The sequence below is a fragment of the Malaclemys terrapin genome, chromosome 10 (assembly GCF_027887155.1).
Source record: "Malaclemys terrapin pileata isolate rMalTer1 chromosome 10, rMalTer1.hap1, whole genome shotgun sequence".
In the NCBI taxonomy this organism is placed as follows: domain Eukaryota; kingdom Metazoa; phylum Chordata; order Testudines; family Emydidae; genus Malaclemys; species Malaclemys terrapin.
Genome location: NC_071514.1, coordinates 8,753,067 through 8,775,361, shown reverse-complemented (window position 1 = coordinate 8,775,361; position 22,295 = coordinate 8,753,067). Strand labels below are relative to the sequence as shown.

At 41.2% G+C, this 22,295-nt stretch overlaps 1 protein-coding gene across 1 annotated transcript in view; it reads left to right on the top strand.

Annotated features, from left to right (window-relative positions):
* LRRC28 (leucine rich repeat containing 28) overlaps window positions 1-22,295 on the top strand; it is an 83,978-nt gene that overhangs the window by 16,238 nt on the left and 45,445 nt on the right. Inside the window, exons 3-5 of the mRNA XM_054041343.1 lie at window positions 4,205-4,245; window positions 6,778-6,815; window positions 8,704-8,841. Coding sequence (XP_053897318.1) covers window positions 4,205-4,245; window positions 6,778-6,815; window positions 8,704-8,841 — 217 coding nt within the window. The remainder of the gene's footprint in view (window positions 1-4,204; window positions 4,246-6,777; window positions 6,816-8,703; window positions 8,842-22,295) is intronic.

Below are 22,295 nucleotides of genomic sequence, written 5' to 3'. Positions count from 1 at the left end.
GTTTGCTTTTTTTGCAACAGTGTTACATGTTCACTCATATTTATCTTGTGATCCACTATGACCCCCAGTTCCCTTTCTGTAGTACTCCTTCCTAGGCAATCATTTCCCATTTTGTGTGTGTGCAACTGATTGGTCTTTCCTAAGTGGAGTACTTTGCATTTGTCCTTCTGGAATTTCATCCTGTTTACCTCAGAGCATTTCTCCAGTTTGTCCAGACATTCTGAATTTTAATCCTGTCCTCCAAAGCATTTGCAACCCCTCCTAGCTGGGTATCGTCCGCAAACTTTATAAGCGTAGTCTCTATTCCATTATCTAAATCAGGGGTGGGCAAACTTTTTGGGCCGAGGGGCACTCCTGGGTGGGAAAATTGTAGGCAGGGCCGGGGCAGGGGGTTGGGGTGTGTGAGGGAATGCGGGGTATGGGAGGGGGTGCGGTGTACAGGAAGGGGCTCAGGGCAAGGGATTGGGGCAGAGGAGGGGTACGGGGTGTATGATGGAGTTCAGGGAAGGGGGTTGGGTGCAGGAGGGGTGCGGACTGCGGGTAGGGGGTTGGGGTTCAGGAGGGTCACGGGTGTGGCGGGGGCTCAGGGCAGGGGGTCGGGATGCAGGAGGGGTGCGGAGTGTATGAGGGGGATCAGGGCAGGGAGTTGGGGTGCAGGAGGGGTGCGGAGTGTATGAGGGGGATCAGGGCAGGGAGTTGGGGTGCAGGAGGGGTGCGAGGTGTGGGCAGGGAGTTGGGGGGTGGGGTGCAGGCGGGGTTTGGGCTCTGGCCAGGCACCACTTACCTAAAGTGGCTCCGGGGTGGCAGCAGCGCATACCGGGGCCAGGACAGGTTCCCTGCATGCCTGCCCTGGCCGCACGCCGTGCTGCTTCAGAAAGCGCAGCGGCCCCTGGAGGGGGGGAGGGGGGCTCCGCGTGTGCTGCCCTTGCCGTGCCTCCAGGTACCTCCCCCGAAACTCCCATTGGCCACGATTCCCTGTTCCCGGCCAATGGGAGCTGCGGGGGGTGGTGCCTGAAGGCAAGGGCAACGCACGGAGCCCTCTGCCCCCCTGCCTGGGGGCTGTAGGGAAGTGGTGCCAGCCGCTTCTGAGACTGGTGTGGGGCCCGCGGCGCCACAGGGGGCAATCCCGCGGGCCGGATCCAAAACCCTGAGGGGCCGGATCCGGCCTGTGGGCCGTAGTATGCCCACCCTGAACTGTTCAATATCTTCATTGATGATTTAGGATCCAGAACTGATCCCTGTGGGACCCCACTCAATATGCCCTTCCAGCTTGACTGTGAACCACTGATAACTACTCAGTGGGCACTCATCAAGGATATGCAACACGGTCTGAAGTTGACTGCATCTACATCGCAGGTCGTTAGAGAAATCCCATTTGAAGAGATTGACCGCACAATTGCCCTGTCCTGTTCTAAACCAGTTCAGGGATGACCACAAGTGCCTTGGCAGGTCAAAACCTTCTGGGCAGATGGTTTTTAACTTGTGGCTTGCGCTTGCATTGTGCAGAGGAAATATGCTAGAAACTGTCTTGGAAAAGCTCGGCTGCAGGCGTCATTGACTACGGTAGTCTGCCATGAGCTTCATATCATTCAGGATGTTGTCAATTTCTGAGAAGACCTGAGCTTGTTAACTGCAGCAGATATCATCAGCAAAGATAAACTTGCGTGAGAGTGTTGCTGGCAAGTCAATGATGTACACGTTAAATAGTATTGGTGAAGGAACTGAACCTTGAGAAAGACCATTAATCTGACACTTCCAGGAACTGCAGTGGTTGCCTAGGTGTACTCTGAACCACCTGTTTTGGAGGAAGAGATCTACTACTTTGACCACCCAATGCGGGGCAACTCGTGAGAGTTTACACAGGAGGCCTCTGTGCCAAACCGTGTCATAAGCGGCAGTCAATTCCAGGAAGACTGCTCCTATCTTTAGATTTTGTTAAAAATGATTTTAGAGAAAGATGGTCAAGGCCAAGATTTGATCACAGCTGTTGTGTCCTTTCCTGAATCCTGCCTGTTTAATCTCCAAGACATCATCCAGCTTTAAAGCGATTCCTTTGAGGATCAAACGCTCCAAACCCTTGAAACACTGTTTCACTTTGCAAAGGAAAGCCAACAAATAATTTTTTTAGGGGGAGGGGGGACACGAGTGGGGGTTGAAGAGAAAATACTACATGAAAATAGACACACCAGAAGTATCTGTTGGACTAATAAGTAGTTTAGGGCAAGAATTCATTAACATTGATCTAGAGTTAGGTTAGATTGAAACTTTTTTTTCCATTAGAACTTAAAGCAAAAAATGTTTGCTGGGTTTTTAAGGGTCAAGCTAGTTTCTGCATTTATTTGGTTAACACCGAGAAAAATATACAAGGAAGAGAAAAATATACAAGGAAAAGAACATCATGCAAAAATCTTTCTATGCTATATTAGGGAGCTGCGTGTATATTATGTGGAAAATTAATGTATTGTAATACAAACTTTCCAGCAGGTGGCAACCACTGCTTAGCTATCTTCTCGTTTCTTCTGCGGCTTGAGTGACACTTTCATATAGAAAATTGATTCAGTTATGGAGTTGGTGGTTGCTGCTTCATGGTTAAAGCTGAGTTGAGGTTTGCACTTTAATCAGGGATGTTCAACATCATTGTTATGTATGAGAAATATGCATATCTTGCCTATGTTATACAATTTTCAAATTGTGGAGAAATATGTTAACTAAAAAGTGTATTTTAAGAAGGAATATTGTTTAAATTTAGATGAAGAATGAACATGAAAACTGCCAAACTCTGTAAGTGATTGTGCTGTCATACTGTGTGCTGTTAAATGTTCTTCATTAAAACTTATTTCCAGTTCTGCATGTCTAAACTCTGCATTCCATATAATTAAAACTAGAGTTTTAAAATCAAAATGCAGTCACTGCATTTAAAGTAGATTTCCTAAGGAATAAAATCGTCTCAACCTTGAATAAGGGTTTTCAATATGGCTTCCAGCATAACATATTCCATCCTCTCCTAAAATTCCAGCTAGTTGCCCTTTCCAAGAAAACCTAGGGACCTGTCTTGATTGATAAAAAAGGGCACGTTTTTCAACCATGTTAGCTCAGTTGAGTTAGCTAAACATGACTGAAAAACCCCATTATGCTTCAGGCTAACACGTTTCTCTACTAGGCTAAAATACACCCAATTAACACAGCTTCAAACACAATTCTGATGTCTGACTCGGCTCATTTGCACAACTCAAGCAATTCAAAACAGCCAATTTCTGGCCACACTGGCCAGCTGATGTTTTCCCTGTTATGGGAAGCTTTCAGATGGCATAAAACCATCGGTTAGCTCCCATACCAATTTCCCTTCCCTCTGGGGTATAGAGAATGTATCGGGGAGGAAAAGGGACCACATGCAACCCGAGGGCAATAAACCACAGGTATGAGTTCAAGCAACTTCTTGTCAGACTAGCTCAGAATCAGAGTGTTGTTGCCATATCCCTCGCTACCTTTGCTCTCTTGCACTGAATGGAGCTCAGATGCAGGAGAAAATCTAACCTGCTGGGTCTTAAAATTATTAAAATAGCCGTATTGATCCCAGTGTGTTGACTGCCATAATGTTTGTTTACACTTAAAAAGACTATCCAGAAACCGGCATGCGCACCCAGGGGTGAGTCAGAATACAGGAAAGGACGTGCGTCTTGACATGCATAAAGAAATCTGATGGGTTTGATATTTTTGGTACAGCGGTGTTGAATAAACTGTAGAGGATTCAGGTCTTGTCCTGCTACTCAGCAGTATTACAAAGAAAATATATGTTGTTTAGGAGGTGGTCTGGCATGCTTCCTGCTTTTTACTACTGCCGTAAATCAGTGAACGTTTTCTTTCCAGCGGCTGCTTAGGAAACCCCTCTATCTCATCTCCACCTCCTTAGCTTTAATTCCCTTTCAAAAGGTGAGTATTGATAATCCATTCTTCAAACCTTGGTCGGCTGGATGCAATTTGCTGTAGATCCCATCAGTGTCACTTCTAGACTATGAAAGAATGGCACGAGGTGCTCCATTTTCCCATCCTCCCATACCCAGGGCTGAGTGTGGCTGATTTTGTTCTACTGAACACAGTTCTACTGAAACACACTTGTGATGTATCTTGTTGGCGTGCTTATTAAAATGAGTAGGACGCATGGTCGTTTTTAAAATAATAGATCTCTAACTTTTTTCTTTTTCAGCCAGAAAACCTTGCACAGAAGCTTCCAAACCTCGTGGAATTGTGAGTGTTGGAGTTTTGACCAACTTTATTATGCTAATCAGTGTCAAATTATTTAAAAAAAAAATGCTGTGATTGCATACACTTTTCCTTTTCAGTATAATGTGGTTTTTCCTCCTGGGTAATAAAATGAGGTACTTTGACTACTAGCTACATTCAGGCCCATGCTGAATTCCTTTCTGTGTCATAATTTCTTGTTCAGATTGTGTTAGGAGGGAATGTTGATTTCCTCCACCCCATGCGGTAAGAAAGGGGTGTGTACTGGTCTTCATACCAGGGCTGTGCACCTTGATCCAGCTGGGGGATTTGTTGTATTGTCCTTTTCAATTAGGTATAGCCCATTTGGGTAGTAGACGTATAATAGATTTTTTGAGCCCTACATTTGATGTAGTTCACCAAACAACCATCATGCAATAGAACTGAACTTTAAATATGCTTTCTCTCCTTACCTCCCATACTGCTTTATGACAGCTATGACCTGATCTTAATGGATGGTTTGGTAGTGCAATGTGTTTTTGAAGTACATACTGTAAATTCAAACTTAAAGGAAGCATGGGGTGTTTGAACACTATAAGTTATCTGCCTGAGCTTGTCTTCTCAATTTGGCTGTTAAAACCGCACCTTTCTAGGACTCGTGTCCACAACATAGTTTAACTGTTTTGTAGGTCATTGCGGTCTCCAGCTTGCTGAAGAGACAATCTTGCCTCATCTTGCCCTATATTTTTGGTTCACATACACTGGAACAACTTTCTTGTATTTGATATATTTAAGAGTGTTTGACATTTTGCCACAAGGCATCAAGAACTTTTAGTATTATCTGATAATGCCTTTAGAAGAGCAAGCCTAAAATTGCTTGGAGGAGGTTAATTTAAGAAGCAGCAAATAAGCAAAAAAAGTCTATTAATATATATTTACTTGATTTAGTTATCTCACGACCACCAAGCTTTGTTGTGCTACCATTATCCCATGTATTTGGTATGTAGGTGATTGCAATTGTTCTGCCGCTTCTATAGTTCAAGTAACACAATTTAAATTGTTAGCTGAGATAATAATTGCTTTGGGGCTAGAGCAGAAAATGAAGTAAAAAGAAACAATAAAATATACAGATTTTATTTTAAAAAGAATAATTTGCCAATAGGTTCATATTTAAAATGCTGATTTGTTACTGTAAATGTACCTCCTTTACTTTAGAGCAGTGTTTCCTATACTCTTGAAAGCTGAGCTCCCCTTCAGGAAAATGAAATGGAATATATCCCCCTTGCAATATCACCATGTGTTTTTAAAGATCTACTCATCTTAGTGTAATTACTTTCTATGCTTCCCACCGGGGGCGCACCCCTCACACAGAGAAACTTTTTTTTGGTGTAGAGCTTTGTAATGATACTTCTGCTTGCTTATGTGCTTTGAGCAGTGAAATACTTTCAGTGTCAACATTAATGATCATATTTACCATCCACTGAAATGAGTGGGAGAGTTCACACTTTGGAGCTATTGTTTCAGGCTGTCTTCAAACACAGGCAGACATCTCTGCATAAGTTGCACATGGTTTCCATTGTGAAAGTATTCTTCACAACCACAAGCACGAAGGACATACTTTTAAAAAACAGAAAACTCAGACTCTGCAAAACAATTGAAAAGTCTGTATCCTCACTTCACCAGTTAGATCTTCCCATCTTCCCAGAGGGACACAACCCTGCTTTTGGGAAACATTGTTTCACAGTATAATGGAAAAATTGCTTGTTCAAATCTTTTACACGCATGCTTAAATCATCAGAGTACTCATTATCTTTTGAGAATAGACAAGGTAACTCTATTGTCAGGTATTGATTGCTTGCCTACAAACTTTATATAGTCTTTCTGTTTTCAAGCAGAACTTTATAGTTTAAAAGATATGGATTAAGCTCTTCTCAAATTGTAGTAATTTTAGGTGTTCACCACCAGGGAGCCCTAAATGCACTTTAAAATAGCTACTGAAACTTGTCTGGACTTGTCACTGTATTTACTGGTTGGAAATTGCTTTTGTAAAATTTAATTTAGTACTTTACATTTAAAAAAAAATCTCATTATCATGACAAGTAGCTTCTGCATGCTTATGTAAGTGTACATAGTTGATTTATTTGTTTGGTTTTTTCCTGTACACAGCAGGAGAGGACCTATGGCAGAATTTAGTGCAATCTGGTGACTCCTGATTTATTTTTTCTACCTGAATATTTTGTTGTTATGAAGAAATATTGCATACAACAGCTTGAAATAAAACAGTTGCGAGTACAATGATCATGTGCATCACATTTGAGTATTGTAATAATCATCAGCTAAGACATTCTTGACCTTAATTTCTGTTCATGATTTAAATAGGTTATAAGTGAAACCTTAGAATATGTTAGTGTTGTACAATTTACTGTCATGCTCAGAAAGAGAAATGTCTGTGAAGGTTTTTTTTCTCTTCCAATTTCAGATTGAACATTTTGCCAACTGATTATCTAACCAAAGTCCTTGAGGGTAACAGGTGTCGTTGTTTGTGCTTTTTCCCCCCAGGTACCTTCATTCAAATAACATAGTTGTTGTACCTGAAGGTAAGTGCCCTACTAGCTTCAAAATAAGTGGCAGAAACTATCAAATATTTTATTTTATTCAGTAAAAAGGCCTGTTTTCCTTGTGTTCCCATGAAATTCTAAAGATATCCACAGAAATACACCTCTGTAGTCCTTAGAATGTTGATATCCTTGCTTGTACTATGTTAAACTATTTTATTAAACTTTCAGATGCATCTACATGTTGTTCGCTCTAGTTCCAATTACAGGAAGTGAAAAGACTAAATGGCACTTATCAATAAAACAACTCTCCAGGATCATTCCTGCTCGCTAAGCCAATTATTACCTAAAATACTTTCATTTTACTTGGTCATGATTGGTAGGTTTAAACCTAAAGCATCAATAATTGCATTGATCTCTCTATTCCTTTCATTTTATTGTGGCGCAAACATGTCCTACCTTCAGAAAAGAAAACTTTAAATTCCCAGTCTGGGGTGAGTAAATCAGATAAAGGTGATGGCAAAGAAAAGTAAAAAGTAATTTCATGGGAGAAGAATCATGGTTGGAATAATATCAAAATCTATGGCAGGGATAGGCAACCTTTCAGAAGTGGTGTGCCGAGTCTTCATTTATTCACTTTAACTTAAGGTTTCGCGTGCCGGTAATACATTTTAATGTTTTTTTAGAAGGGGTCTCTCTCTAAGAGTATATTGTATAACTAAACTATTGTTGTATGTAAAGTAAACAAGGTTGTCAAAATGTTTAAGAAGCTTCATTTAAAATTAAATTAAAATGCTGATCTTACGCCGCCAGCCTGCTCAGCCCGCTGGGGGGGGGGGAGTTTCAGGGCAGAGGGCTGGGTGTTGGGGGGGGGGGGAACTCGAGGTCAGGGCAGAAGGCTGGGTGTGGGGGGGGTTCAGGGCAGAGGGCTGGGTGTTGGCGGGGACTTGATGTCAGGGCAGAGGACTTGGGGGTGTGGAGGTGCAGGGCACAAAGGTGGGGGTGGGTTCAGGGCAGAAGGCTGGGTGTTGGGGGCAACTCGAGGTCACGGCAGAGGGCTGGGGTGTGTGTGGGGGGTGCAGGGCAGAGGGATGGGGCTGTGGGGGTGCAGGGCAGAGGGATGGGTGTGTGTTGGGGTGGGGAGGTGCAGGGCAGAAGGCTGGGGTGCTCGGCTCATGGGGGTGCTCCTAGCCCCCTGCCCTGAGCGGCTCATGGCAGGGGGCTGGGAGGGATATGCCCTGTTCCACCCTCTTCCCCCAAGCCCATCCCTACCTCTCTCTGCCTGCTCTACGGAGCAGCGTGCACGCTGCTGCTCGGCTCCGCTCCTCTGGGGGGCGGAGGAGGAGGGGCCGGAATGCACCACGTTGTGCAAAGAAGCGGGGGAGGAGGGAAGCTTGGCTGCCGCAGGACCAAGCTTCTGTCTCCTGCCCCCGTAGGGGAGAGTGGTGGGCGGGGGGCCGGGACTCCCTCCCCACCGCTCTCCCTTGCAGGGGCAGGAGGCAGAAGCTTGATCCTGCGGCAGCCAAGCTTCCCCCTCCCCCGTTTCTTCCCACAGCGTGGTGCATTCCGGTCCCTCCGCCCCTCCTCCTCCCTCCTCTCAGTGGGCAGCAGCGTGCCGCTCAGAATCAGCTTGTGTGCCGTGTTTGGCACGCGTGCCATAGGTTGCCAACCCCTGATCTATGGTCTCTTATGTGTCATTTATTTTTTTTTCATATTTCTATACCCCCAATACTGCTTGTTATCAATAGAAGCGCTTACAAATACTTAACTCCCATGACATTCAGTTATGAGACCAATGGTTTTAATACCTCACAGTCTGCTCAGATATAGGAATTAGATATTGAGGCCTTCTATCATCTCATAGTCCTATTAAGGTTTTAACATTACTCCTGGGTCACATTCATTTTTTTTGTCTCTATTCTCTCACTAGCTATTGGCTCCTTGGTTAAACTGCAGTTTCTGGACCTGAGTGACAATGCTCTTGAAATTGTGTGCCCTGAGATCGGCCGCCTGAGGTCTTTACGTCATCTTCGATTGGCCAACAACCAACTGAAATACTTACCTGCAGGTGAGGGGTTCAGAGCAGTGACAAATGGATCTGGCTTAAAATTAAATTTGTGCATGTATTTACAATGTGCACTTCGATTCTGCGATTTGAAAAAAAGGCTGATGCAAGTAAATTTTAGAGCAGAATGGGCAGGGGAACTGTTATCCTCAGTTTTATATAGTGCCAAACATACTCTGTGTTTAACAAATAAAAAGTGTAATTTTCCCAGTAGCATGCTATTTCTGATGGTGGACTTCGGATAGAAAAATGTCTGAAGGATTCTTTTTTCATATGGATCTTCTATGATGTTTTTTGCTATTGTATCAATAATATTTCAAGCTTTTTGAAGGAGACATAAAATGCCAACAACAAACTTCACATTGACAAAATGACCTTAATTCCTGTTTTACAGAATTTAAAGGATTCAATTCTTCTCTTACTCTTATGTTGCAACTCTCCCAAGTCTATGGTCCCTAAAGAGACACTACTCCTGTAGCTTTGCCTGTAGTTTATTTACCTCACTGTGGCAATAGATGTGGCAATTTTGGTCTAACTACTTAATTAAAAAAAGCAAGTATTGTCCAAAAGAAATCTGACACACCATTAGAAAAAGATTGACCCTTGGCGGTTTTTCAATGGCTTTCTTTTGTTTCTTGCTTATCAAAGCATTTAAAAGTAACTTTCCCCAAAATGAAGCTGTTTTCTTGTCAGGTTGTTTTTTAAAACCTTGCTTTGTTTTTTACTGTGTTTTGATCTGCGCAGAAGATAGCGTCTAAGGTCAGCATTTCAAAAAATGCTTTACTTAATCTAACAGGATTAGCTTTTGGCTGGAATTTTAACTAAATTTTGAACATGTCCTTCATATGTTTGCAAAACACAAATTTTGCATTCTTTAGGAAGATGCTATAACTGTTTGTTTGTTTCTTAAAGCTTTGAGCACAGAAATTGAGCTGTTCTTTTGCCTCTGTTTTTTCAACTGTAATAACGTAAGCTTTACAGACTAATGCAAAAAGTGGTGGCAATTAGAAATTATAAATGTACACAACTCTGTATGTAATGAAATTACATAAACCTGTAAACATTATGACACAAAGCAAGTAAAATTTTCATCAGCTTTCAGATAGATGCTTCTTTCTTTTGAGTTTGCATGAGTATGCTTGTGTTCCTTATAGATAACTTACCTTGTGGTGTCATACCATGAAAGAAAGATTTGTTCAAAGAAAAACTGACATTTCCTGCAAAACTTCACACACAAACTTAAAAAGGTTCCAAAAAAGGAGACTTTGAAAACGATAATTTACATTACTGAAGGGTTGATTGTGTCTACCACGTTTGATTAGGAACTAGCGTTACTGTGTAGGCAAGCTGCATTTATTTCCTTGTGAATTATATGAAATTTTGGATGTTAAGCTTCCTTATTTTGTGCACTCAAAGCCTTGGGTGCATGAAAATTTCAGATGCACAGTAGCCTGTTTGTATGCCAGAGGATCCAGCAGCATTTAGGTGTTGTGGTGCTGATGTAGGGTCTATGTATATAAACAGCTTAATGCTACTCTTCCTAACCACTTCCTTTTCAAAATGCTGTCTGTATGGCTGAACGATATGCAGCTTGTGCATCATCAGTCTGAGCAAAATGAATCTTTCATTTCTGTGAAGTGTTAGCTCTGCTACTCTATTGTATTGAATGTTTCCTGCCCATAATGCTTCCTGGAGGGGGACTTCATAAGTACATTTGAATAGCTTTTGTCTTGTCAGTACAAAAGATAGTGAACATTTTTATTCACAGAACTCTTCAAGGAGGATTAATTAATGAAATGTTGGATTTTTAAAACCTGGAGGAAATAAGTTAAGGATTCTAAGGGAGATTGACATCATGAAGTTTTGATAAATAGCTTGAAATGGTCTAGTCCAGGGATTGGCAACGTTTGGCACGCGGCTCGCCAGGGTAAGCACCCTGGTGGGCCAGGCCAGTTTATTTACCTGCTGACGCGGCAGGTTCGGCCGATCGCGGGCCCCACTGGCCGCGGTTCGCCGTCCCGGGCCAATGGGGGCGGCGAGAAGCTGCGGCCAGCACGTTCCTCACCCACGCTGCTTCCTGCCGTCGTTGGCCCGGGACAGTGAACCGCAGCCAGTGGGGGCCGCAATCGGCCGAACCTGCCGTGTCAGCAGGTAAATTAAGTGGCCCGGCCCACCAGGATGCTTATCCTGGCGAGCCGCGTGCCAAACGTTGCCGACCTCTGGTCTAGTCTCTTTTAGTTACGTTGGGGTACAGGTACCATGTGAACCTCATTGTGAGCTGTTGTACAGTATGCATGCTGGAAAGCTAGCAGATTTAATAAAATGGATGAAACTGAGGTCTAACTTCATGGTAGCATAAAATGTTTTTCTTGTTTTAATATTTTGTGCCAACTACCTCTCTTTATCTGGATTGTACACTGCTGCTAGGCAAGGACAGCTGCTTCTTCCCTCCTTTTGGTAATCAGAGGGTGTTACAGAATAACCATCCAAATTACCTACTTGGTAGAACTGAAAAATCTGTGACTTAAAATACAGCTTGTTAGAAAAAACGAAATGGCTTGCAAGTGCATGAGACGGTAAATTGTTAGTCACCTATCAGCCCTGGTGCCCTTTTTTTTTTTTTTTTTTTAAACTCCTGGCTTAGTCCCAAGTAAAATGGATTTGCTTGCCATTTGAACATATCACACAAGCACCACTGTAGTAAAGACTATGACTGGAATAGCAAAAAGCATTGTAGGTCACAATGGAAGATCCAAATAAGTCAGCAAGCAGTGATCAGCCATTCTGTAACCGGACAGGCTAACCTATAGCTTAATGTTTCTACATGGGGAAAAAAGTGTATTTAAGAACTTTTGGCCTGACCTTCCAAGTACTAAGTGCCCTCAACACCTAATAAAGTTGTGAGCACCTAGTGGAATGGAGTCCTATGCTCAGTAATATTCTTAATGAACTTGATGATATTCAGACAGTTTTAATTGTGACTTCAAGACAATGTGACTGTAATAACATGTGGGTGATCAAACATTTACAGAAATATTCCAGCACACTTAATGTTTTTGAGCTGAACTACGTCCTCTTCCTTGCTTGTAGCTGATTAGGAGGTGTAGCAAACATTAAGATTAATCCAAATCACAATAAACAGTTGGATCACTATCGTTTTTAAATACTGCTTTCCCGGTGTTGCCCTCATCAAACACTAGAAGTTAGCTTTAGACTTGTCTTACAAAACACAGAAATAGCTTTATTTAAAAAAAAACTTTCAGAGAAAAGATGAGCTTTATGGGGGCATGGACTGTGTTCCTCGTATTTGGAAAGCATCTAGCCCATTTTGGCATTACCATAATATACATAATCTTCCTTTGATGCTTATTAAAGATGACAGAGTCAGTGTCATCCAGTGATAAGATGATTTGGTTTGGCCTCAAGGCACCTTGGTTAAATTCAGACTCAGCCATTAAATCAATGTGACCTCCTTTTATTCTTCTTTAAAATGTTATAAAACCTTATTTACCCCACAAATGAAGTGGTAGTGCTGATGACAAAATATACCCAACGTATAAATAACAAAAGTGCTCAGTTTTGACTGAGGCGGGGGGCTGGGAAATTGTCCAGAATAAACATACAAACCTTCATAATATCTTGCAATAAAATTGGTTAGAAGGAAAATGTTTTATAAAAGCCTCTTCAAGTAAGTTTTTGAATGTACTGCTGTTAGGGTTAGTGACTAGATGGGCATCTGCACGTGAAATGGCAGCCATCAGTATCTGGATCCTACTTCCACCACAGCCATCTTGACAAAGGCAGCACTGCTTCAAAGAATCACTGATGCTGATAAGCAATAAGAAATAAATGTATTGTGAGGCATAAGGTTTGCTAAGTTCTTGGAGCTCTTTTCTGATGAATGTTCAAATCCATTTTATTTAATAAAGTGTAAATTATGAAGTTTTAAGGTTTAATAACCTGTCTTGCTTGGTATTTGTACACAATATTATTAAATATCAAGTACATATCTCTGATACTTACAATTAACTGTACCAGTTTATCTCCTAAATTCTTGAGGGTTGTGGGGGGGTAAAACTGACTCCCAAAATGGATTATCTCTTTTGATGGGCAGTGCTGATTCTTCATATAGCTAAGAAAATCATATCCTCTTGATGACGCTGCTTCTCGGCGGCATTTCGGCGGCAACGCTTCTTGACGTTGCCGCTTTTCGGCGGCATTTTGGTGCATGCTTCTCCACCGGCCAGTACGTGGGCGCTCATAGATGCTCCGGCGGGTGCCATCGCGCCCGTGGGCACCACGTTGGGGACCACTCCTCTAAAGCACTGGTTCCCAAACTTGTTCCGCCGCTTGTGCAGGGAAAGCCCCTGGCGGGCCGGGCCGGTTTGTTTACCTGCCGCGTCCGCAGGTCCGGCCGATCGCGGCTCCCAGTGGCTGTGGTTCGCTGCTCCAGGCCAATGGGAGCAGCGAACCGCGGCCAGTGGGAGCCGTGATCGGTCGAACCTGCGGACGCGGCAGGTAAACAAACCGGCCCGGCCCGCCAGGGGCTTTCCCTGCACAAGCGACGGAACAAGTTTGGGAACCACTGCTCTAAAGTAGCTTTGGAAGTGAGTTTGTACACTGATTTTTTGCATACCCTAATGCTTGCTGTTGTGCATATCCTAACTTGTACTCTGTTTAGAGATTTCTTATTCTCATTTCAAAGTTTTGTTTTGCAAGTTCTAGTTCAGAATTGTTTCTCTTAGCTGTAGATTTTCCACTATTAGTGCCTGTTGCAATTATACTATAATTTTTCTGTGCAGATCTTCTTCTAGTTCTAAACAGTTACTTAGTTTGTAATAAGGCTTAGCTTCAGTTTCTGATTCACAATTACGTACAGGATTCTTTAATGCTTTTTTTTTAATTTTAAGCTTAATATCTACTGTTTTTAGTGGCCTTTTCCACATAAGAAGTATTGCATCATATCACTTGTTCCACGTGAATTCCTTTGCAAACTGTTGAATAGATATTTTGTCCAGACTTAAATTTAGGTCAAGGGTATTTTTGATGTGTGATCCATTGCTGTAGACAGGGCTACTGTTATGATTCAGCTTGATTTCAAATCATAAGGTTTTGAGGATAAAGTGTTGTTTCCATTTTTCGGGGTTAAATTTTGGTTGCACTGAAATCAACAAATCCAGGTTTTGGCACTGGATGTCGTTAAAATGAGGGTGTGTTAATTGGCTCACTGTAGTTACAGTTAAGGCTTCATGTATGACAAGACAGGTGTTTTTATTGCGTGTTACTTGAGATACATGTTGCTTGTTAGATGCAAGTTGTAGTATCTTGCTCTGACTTAATTAAAAATAAGGTTATGTTTATTCAGCAAACATTATAGTTAATTATAGATTTAGTAAATGAAAAGCTTAATGTTTTGCCAAGTTTTGAAGGAAAGTGAAGTAATTAAACAAAGAGTTGTGCATGGTTTATGCTCCCAACCCATGTTTTGGCAAAGTTCCCTCTCAATGAATGTGTGCATTGCTTTTTAAAAAACATTTAAGAACAAATTAGCAAATACTGTACCTTTGGTTGGAGCAAATCAAGTTTCCCTGGTCATATTTAGCTTTTCATACTTTGATTAACAATAAGAGTTGGGCCCTTAGTCAGGGGAAAAAGTATGTGGTCTGGTAATATAACTTTTTTTACCCAAATGAATGGTACAGATAGCAGTTTCTTCATCTGATTCATAAAGAGAAATTGTGGCTTGATGATGGTTTAGCAACACATGATGTGGTTGAAGAAAGGTGCAGAACTCTTTGCAATAGTCAAATGCAGGTTTTGCAGATGCCCTTCCTTTTCTATATAAGGCAATATCATGTGGTTTCCATCTCAAATTGATATTTCTTTGCTGTCTTTAGAGACTTCTGCCTCTCTTGTCCCCTAGCTGCCATTTTACTTCCTCTCTGTTAAACCAAAAGGAAATGGTATTTATCTGCCTCTGGCATTTCTGAAGTACATACTGCCATAAAATTTAACTGCCTTGGTACCATGTATTGGATCCAGGCTGGATTCTGAAATTCACCCATTGTTTTCCCCGCCCCCTTGATATTTTCAAGGCAAATTATTTAAAAGTAAAATAAAGTCAATTTAAACATTAAAATATAATTATATAGATGTAAAACTTTTTCTTCTTCAAAGTACTTTACAAAGATGAATTGATCCTAAGATCATCTGTGTGAAGTCGATAAGGGAGTGTGTTAACCTCATTTTACAGCTGGAGAAGCAGAATTTAATGTAAGTGATTTGCTGTAGGCTATAGAGATGATCAGTGTTAGAGACAGGATTAGAACTTGGGTGTTCCTGGCTCCCAGTCCCTCTGCTACGAATACACCTTTTTGAAGTTTATTGTATTAAATATTGGAAGAGATGTCTGTCTTCTCTGTATTGAAAGTGCAATATGTAGATTCAGGTGCTTAACTGATGGTTTGTATGTAAAATATTTTTTTGCATGTCACCCTGATATATATATATGCTAACTTTTCTGGAATAAAGTGTATAATTTGGTTTAAAAATGTGAAATGAGTAATGGGAAGCCTCAGTATAGCAATAAGATGAATAAAATGTTTTTCATTTGAAACTACTCACTTTTGCAGAAGGCTAAATAGGGGGTGAAGATTAATTTCAAAACAACAATGTCCAGATAACCATCTGAGGACCTCACCCCATATAAATAGACTCCTGTGGTAACAGATCAGAAGAGTTCAGCCACCCCCCTTCCACCATTAAAAATATAAATCAAGGTGTAACTTTTGATCACCACTGTGCATTTATAAAATAATCCTAGGAATGTTACCACTTGATTACCACCAAGTCTGTTTTGCTTAGCAGTTTAAGTGAAGTTTTAAGACTGGAAAATTACATATTTGTCCCTTTTTTCTCATTTTGTAAGTTGCCATTTGTATAATATATGTATTTAGAATTCATACAGATGACATTCTGAAATACTTCTCAGTATTTTTCTACTCAAGAAGTCTTGAATGCCCTACTTAGTATTTCTGAGCAGAGCTCAATATTAGGTATTTCAATAAATCTCCATGAAGGAGTAGTGCTTAAATAGCTTCTTTTCCTTTCCTCTCTGCAAAAGAAATAGTTTTTCACTGCTTAGAAGAGTATGACATGCCAACATTCTATTCTCATTCTAGAACTTGGAATTAAAATATACAATCTGCCTAATTTTTTGAATTAATTTTCAGTATCTTGATTTAGACTTGCAAGGAAGAATCTGTGTTATAAGTCTTGAAGTTTTCTCCTTATTTTCACTATTCTTCAGTGCTGCTTCTTATTAGGTTGAATTACTTTGGTGCCTCTTATTAAAGATTAAATATCTTATAATGATCCTGGCTTTAAATGCAAAGCACAAACTGGACCCTTTTCTGTTTCAGAGTTGGCATAGACTTAGTCCACTCTGGTTTCCTAATTTTAGTAACATATAAAAATATGCACGAGGGGGCAGGTTTGGTATGTCATCCAGCAGTGTGGTGTTTGTAAGGGTACCTCTATACTTACCTCTGGGTCCGGTGGTAAGCAATCTATCTTCTGGGATCGATTTATCGCGTCTTGTCTAGATCTATCGCGTCTTCAGTTATTCACGTAGCTGAAGTTGCGTATCTTAGTTCGAAGTGGGGGGTTAGTGTGGACCAGCCCTTAGTAACTGAACTTGTGGGCATTTGAGGAAAACATAGGTTAGGTTGCTCAAGCATTGCACTTTGCAAGTACATAACTATTTAAAGGAGCACTGTCCCCTAAATAAAGTCAGGCATAATTGTTTTTTTTAACACAAAATATATTGTTTCTATTAAAGTAGATTAGCATTTAATTTTATATTTGTGTTCTCCTCAGTTAACACACTGTCTGTAAAATGCTTGTTCTGTTTAGTAAGTTTAATTTCCAGCCAAACTATATTTACCATATAAAACTGAAAGTCAACCCAACAGGGTTTTATATTTTTTTTCCCTGTAGGCTCTTTCCTGCAGAAATGGAACCTTCATTTGATATTTAAAGTTATCCATGAAATGTATATGAAGAGTTACTGACAATTCCACTGATTTCTATGAATGCAAGGAAAAGCTTAAATGGTTGTGGCACAGATTTTGGGCAATCAATTATATATACCTATTGCCTTCAAAGCTTTAGAATCTGGACTCAGTAGTGATTGTCAGGATGGTGATATTTTCAAGGGGCCTCTTAAACACTACTTTGAAAAAACTCAAACAGCTGTGGTGCCACTTTGTTCACTTAGTTTTTGCTTCCATAAAAATTGGGGGGGGGGATACAGCTGAAATTTTTAGGACTCTGATATTAATGTCAGTGGGAGTTTGGCACCTGCTCTTTGTGTCTTTGAAAAATCTCTTATAATGCAAAAAGTTCACAAATCTAATTCAACCCATTATTTTGAAAACCTCATTCTTAAATGACTTTTCTCCAAGTAATTCCGCCTGAAAAGCATAAGAATCACAAAGGAAAAAAATTAAGGTTGCTCTGTTTTAGTTTAACATTTTCCTCAAATGCTGAAATTTAGGAAGTAATTAAGGTCAATAACTACACTTCTATTTTTCTAGCTTCTCTAATATAATACTAATCCACTCTTATATATAGCTGTTGTTATTTTATGATGCATTGTTAAAACCTAAGGTTTCATAAACTACAAGGCAGACTTGACTCCAAGATACGTACAAGAAGGACATATGTTAAAAGGATCCTATTTTAAAGAGATACTTTTGGTTTTGGGTTTGTTGGAAGAAAAAAGAACAACTTCTTACATGTCTCCTTGTATAAATTTTATCTCGGACATCAAGCAGGAATGAGATGTGTTAAGTTTTTTTCCATCTTAAGAAATCCGAAAGGAGAACCATCTCTTAAAAGGAGTTATACTTGAAATGCAAAATGGCAGGTGGGTGCTTACTATGGAAAGAATTTTGTCTTACAGAACTAAACAAAGCAGAAAGCAATAGTTTGTACCAGTGAGCTTTTGTGTAAAGCCCAACAGTCGTGACAAGTATTTTATAAATTAATACTGAGAAGCTGTATGAATTTTTGCAGTAATCTATTTTTCTCATGGATTTTCTCTTTGAGTTAAACTCTTAATAAAACTACTGACACTTCTGACAGACTGTGAATTTAAATGATGGATAGGGAAGTGAAGACAAAAGACAAATAAGTGCCAGTAAATTCCTGGAAATTTAACTTGAAACTAAAGCCTTTCTGTGTAGACTCTGACCTGTACAGTGTGTCAAAATGAGTCATCTCTGTGTGCAGAGAAGTGCACTATTCTCCGTCTGCTTACTGCTTTTTATGGTTATTTTCTTTCCACAGTTCTGTGCCACTTCCTGCCTGTTGAGGAGCTTTTGAAAGCCTCTTTGTTAGTGGCATAGAGTATTTCTTAGTGCACAACAAAAGGTTCATAATGCCACTGTACACTGATAACAAAAATAGTAATACTAGGATATAATCTGCAGTGATTTAGCTATATTTTTTCTAAATTAAAATGTTTATCTAGAGTGTACATTTTTATTCCAACAATTTTCTCAGGTTTCTGTAGGGCTTAATGGAGCTAAAACATCATTACCAACATGTAGAACAGAGAATATATAAAACCCAAACCTGTCTCTCTCTCTCTTAGTAGAAACTTTTGAGATTCCTAGTTTTCAGGTTAATTACTATGAGGCTGCATAGCAGATTTGCAAAAATCCATCTGTTAAATGTTTTTGTTTTCTGTTTGATTTCAGGTTTACTGAATTACATGAATAAAGAAAATATCTAAAGTAATTAGAAAAAGCTATCATAATTTTTAAAATCATAATTTTAACACGTTTGAAATAGTTTTGTGTCCAGTTTTAAAAAATCTTAATAGAATTTGCTGTTCCAATAGTATTTAAACAAAAAGCACTTAGCTTTTAAGTAACTAGTAATTCAAAATTTTAAAACTATATAAATAAGGGGTTGTAGAACACATTGTACTAGTGTAGCCAACAAAGTGTAATATACTTAGATTTCTACAGTACATCTCATTCCAAATGTCACTTGGCTTTACAAACGGTGCATAGCAGTAATTTAATCTGCCAGTGAAGACTACTTTAAGATCTATCTAGAAAGTTGTTCCTGTACAAATTTGAGCTGCAATTAAATTTGCGGGTATGTATCAGTAACTTACAGGCTAAAAATCTTGCGAGAACATTATAGTTAACATATTAACTATAATATGGAAACCCAGGAAATTGAGTCAAGACTAAATTGAAATATGAAAATGCATTGTCACCTAAATAACCTTAACTCTGCCCCGTAAATGACATTAACCTCCAATCTTCCCTTCTCTGTTTCTATTGTACTTTTTTCATAAAATATTATTTTTGGATCAAGCACTTTGCTGAGAGCTTTAAGTAGTACACAGCCTAGGTATGCTGACGTGTTAAAACTGGAAAAACTGCTGCCCTTGTTCAGCATGTAGGTACTGTATCAAAAACGTCACTCACATTTTCATCTGTTTTATAACTGATTTCATAGATGTCTCTGATACTAAGTAATAGTACTTCATTCTAAACATTGCTCTTTTCATGCAAGTGCTATAATTTTAATGGTTTAGGCCTAGGAGTTTTGTGTATATATAGATATACTTGGCCAGTATCTAATAATACTTATAAAACTGTTGACCAGAGAATCTTAATGAAGGCTGGGAATGACCAACTTCAATATGGTGTTTTGTCTAATCAGGAATTTTTTAAATGATTTTTTTCATGGTCTTCCTTATTGTCATAAAGAAGGCCAGAGTTAGAACAATCATCCAGCTTAACAATGTTTTTCTTTGGTAATTGACTTAGTTTTTAAAAAACCTTTGATTTAGGAATTTCTCAGTGATAAGTGGCGTAGTGGATGGAATTATAGATTCATAGATTCCAAGGCCAGAAGGAACCATTGTGATCACTTGGTCTGATCTCCTGTATAATACAGGCTTCCCCCCATATTCCTAGAGCATATCTTATTTCCAGTCTGAATTTGTCTAGATTCAACTTCCAGTCATTTGATCATGTTATAGTTTTTTCTGCTAGATTGAAGAGCTCATTATTAAATATTTGTTCACTGTGTAGATACTTGTAGACTGCAATCAGGTCACCCCTTAACATTGTCTTTGTTAAGCTAAATAGACAGGTTCAAGCAACTCAGTCGTTACAAGGCATGGCTTCTAAACCTGTAATCATTTTTCTGACTCTCTTCTGAACCCTCTCCAATTTATCAGCATCCTTCTTGAATCATTATTGTCCATTGCCCAAGATTAGACGCGATAAATCGATCCCCGAGAGGTCGATTTCTACCCGCCGATTCAGGCGGGTAGTGTAGACCTAGCCTGAGAGGTGTAAGGCTTATGCCAGTGTAATCAGGTCGACATGTAGACGCTGTGTCCCTTACATTGACTTTCTTGTCAATTTCAGGGCAGGAGAAATTGAGAAGAAACCCCCAGGCTCCCCTGGAGAGCTGGGCAAGAGCCGGCTCACAGCTGGGAGCCAGGGTGAGACGCCTGAGAGGCCCCGTTCCGGGGGTGGGGAAAAGAAGCCCTGGGTGGCTTCCCTGCAGCTCCCGGGTGGGAGCCAGGGGGAAACCACCAGGGGCTTCTTGGCCCCCTTGCCTGCTCCCCACCAGGAGCCGGGATGTCTTGTCAGTTTCACAGTTTGCAGCCATGAAATTGACTATGCTTCCGGGCTCCCAGAGGGGAGCAGACCAGGAGGCCAAGAAGCCCCAGGTGGCTTCCTTGCTCTCAGCGGAGAACAGAGCGGGAGGGCAACCCACTGGGAACCTGTGGAGCAGCCACGCTCCCAAAGGGAGCTGCCAGCAGAGCTGAGAAACCGGGCTCTCAGCTCCTCATACTCCCCTTCGTAGGTCAGTCGAAGTGCTCCTGGTGAGGATGTACACATTGACCAAGGAGGGTAGTGTGGACATGTACCACTGCAGTAATTACTGCTATAAGTCTACCGAATATAGGTTGACTTACCTTTCTAGTGTAGATATAGCCTTAGACTGGGGTGAAGTTGGCAAGAACACTGGGAACACCTAAACTCAGCACATGGAACTGAGGCTGGGAGGGGGAGGAGAAGAGCCACCCAGTTAACATCTGTGGAGCTGTTAAGCATTGCATGCTCCTGGCTTTGTAGGACTCCACTTGTGGATGTTAAACTTCACAGGAGTGTGCAGACTTTCTGAGCTGTGCATGTTCCTCTGGGCCAGGATCTCTCCACCTGTGTGACTGTTAATATCCTCAAAGTGAATCCCCAGTAGGCCAGGGCATCATGCCAGGATGAGGAAGTTTGCGTTCTTCTTCAATCTTTTTAAAATACTGCGGGGGAGTGCTGCTTTACTGGGAGAAGGGCTTCATAAGGTCTTTGTATTACAAATTCTATTCTAACTAGGTTATTATACCAAATCCATCTCCATAGTTTCTAGGCATCCAACAAAATCACTTGCTGTTTTTTCTCTGCCTTTTACATGCTTCTGTTCCCCTTTCTTGGCTATTGGGCATTCCACCTGAGACTTACTCATTTTTCCTCCTCCCTGCATTCCCCTGGATCCCTACTGTTCCACTGATGTGAACCTTTCAAGGTGATTTTTGGAAAGTGTATATCAGGGATTGGCAACCTTTGGCACGCAGCACGCCAGGGTAAGCACCCTGGCGGGCTGGGCCGGTTTGTTTACCTGACGCGTCTGCAGGTTCGGCCAATTGCGGCTCCCACCGGCTGCGGTTCATCTCTCCAGGCCAATGGGGGCAACGGGAAGTGGCGGCCAGCACATCCCTTGGCCCGCGCTGCTTCCCGCAGTCCTCATTGGCCTGGAGCAGCGAACCGCGGCCAGTGGGAGCTGCAATCAGCCAAAATCTGCGGATGCGGCAGGTAAACAAACCGGCCCAGCCCGCCAGGGTGCGTACCCTGTCACGCGGCTCGCCAAAGGTTGCCGATCCCTGGTATATATTATTCTTTGTAATGTAAAGTACACATGCCTGAGTATGGAGTCTTGCCTGAGGAGGTGGCTTACCCTGTTGGAGCTCCTATGTCCTTTTGGAGTAGAGCCCCTGCTTTGGAAAAGCTTAGCTCTCAACAAGGCAAAAGGCTTCCTCAGATGCGGACTAACCAAGGCCTTAAGGAACTAGGCTCCCTCTACTTACTGTTAAGAGTAATGCAGGGCCACATTTTGCTTCCTGCCTCCCTTTTTGGTTCTGTTATCTTTGACCTGTTGGGTCACTGCAGGCCTCAGCTCTCCAATGCCCCGGAGTCTTGCTCCTGTGGAGCAAGTTTTTCCCCTTGTCTGTGGAGAGTGTTTTGCAGACATATTGGGACACTGTAACTGAGATGTTAATCTGAGGATTTCAGAGCTCACCAGGATGAGAACTGTTGAAGCCCCAGATGGCCCTGAGTAGGTTTGCTGGATGCTGATGTGTT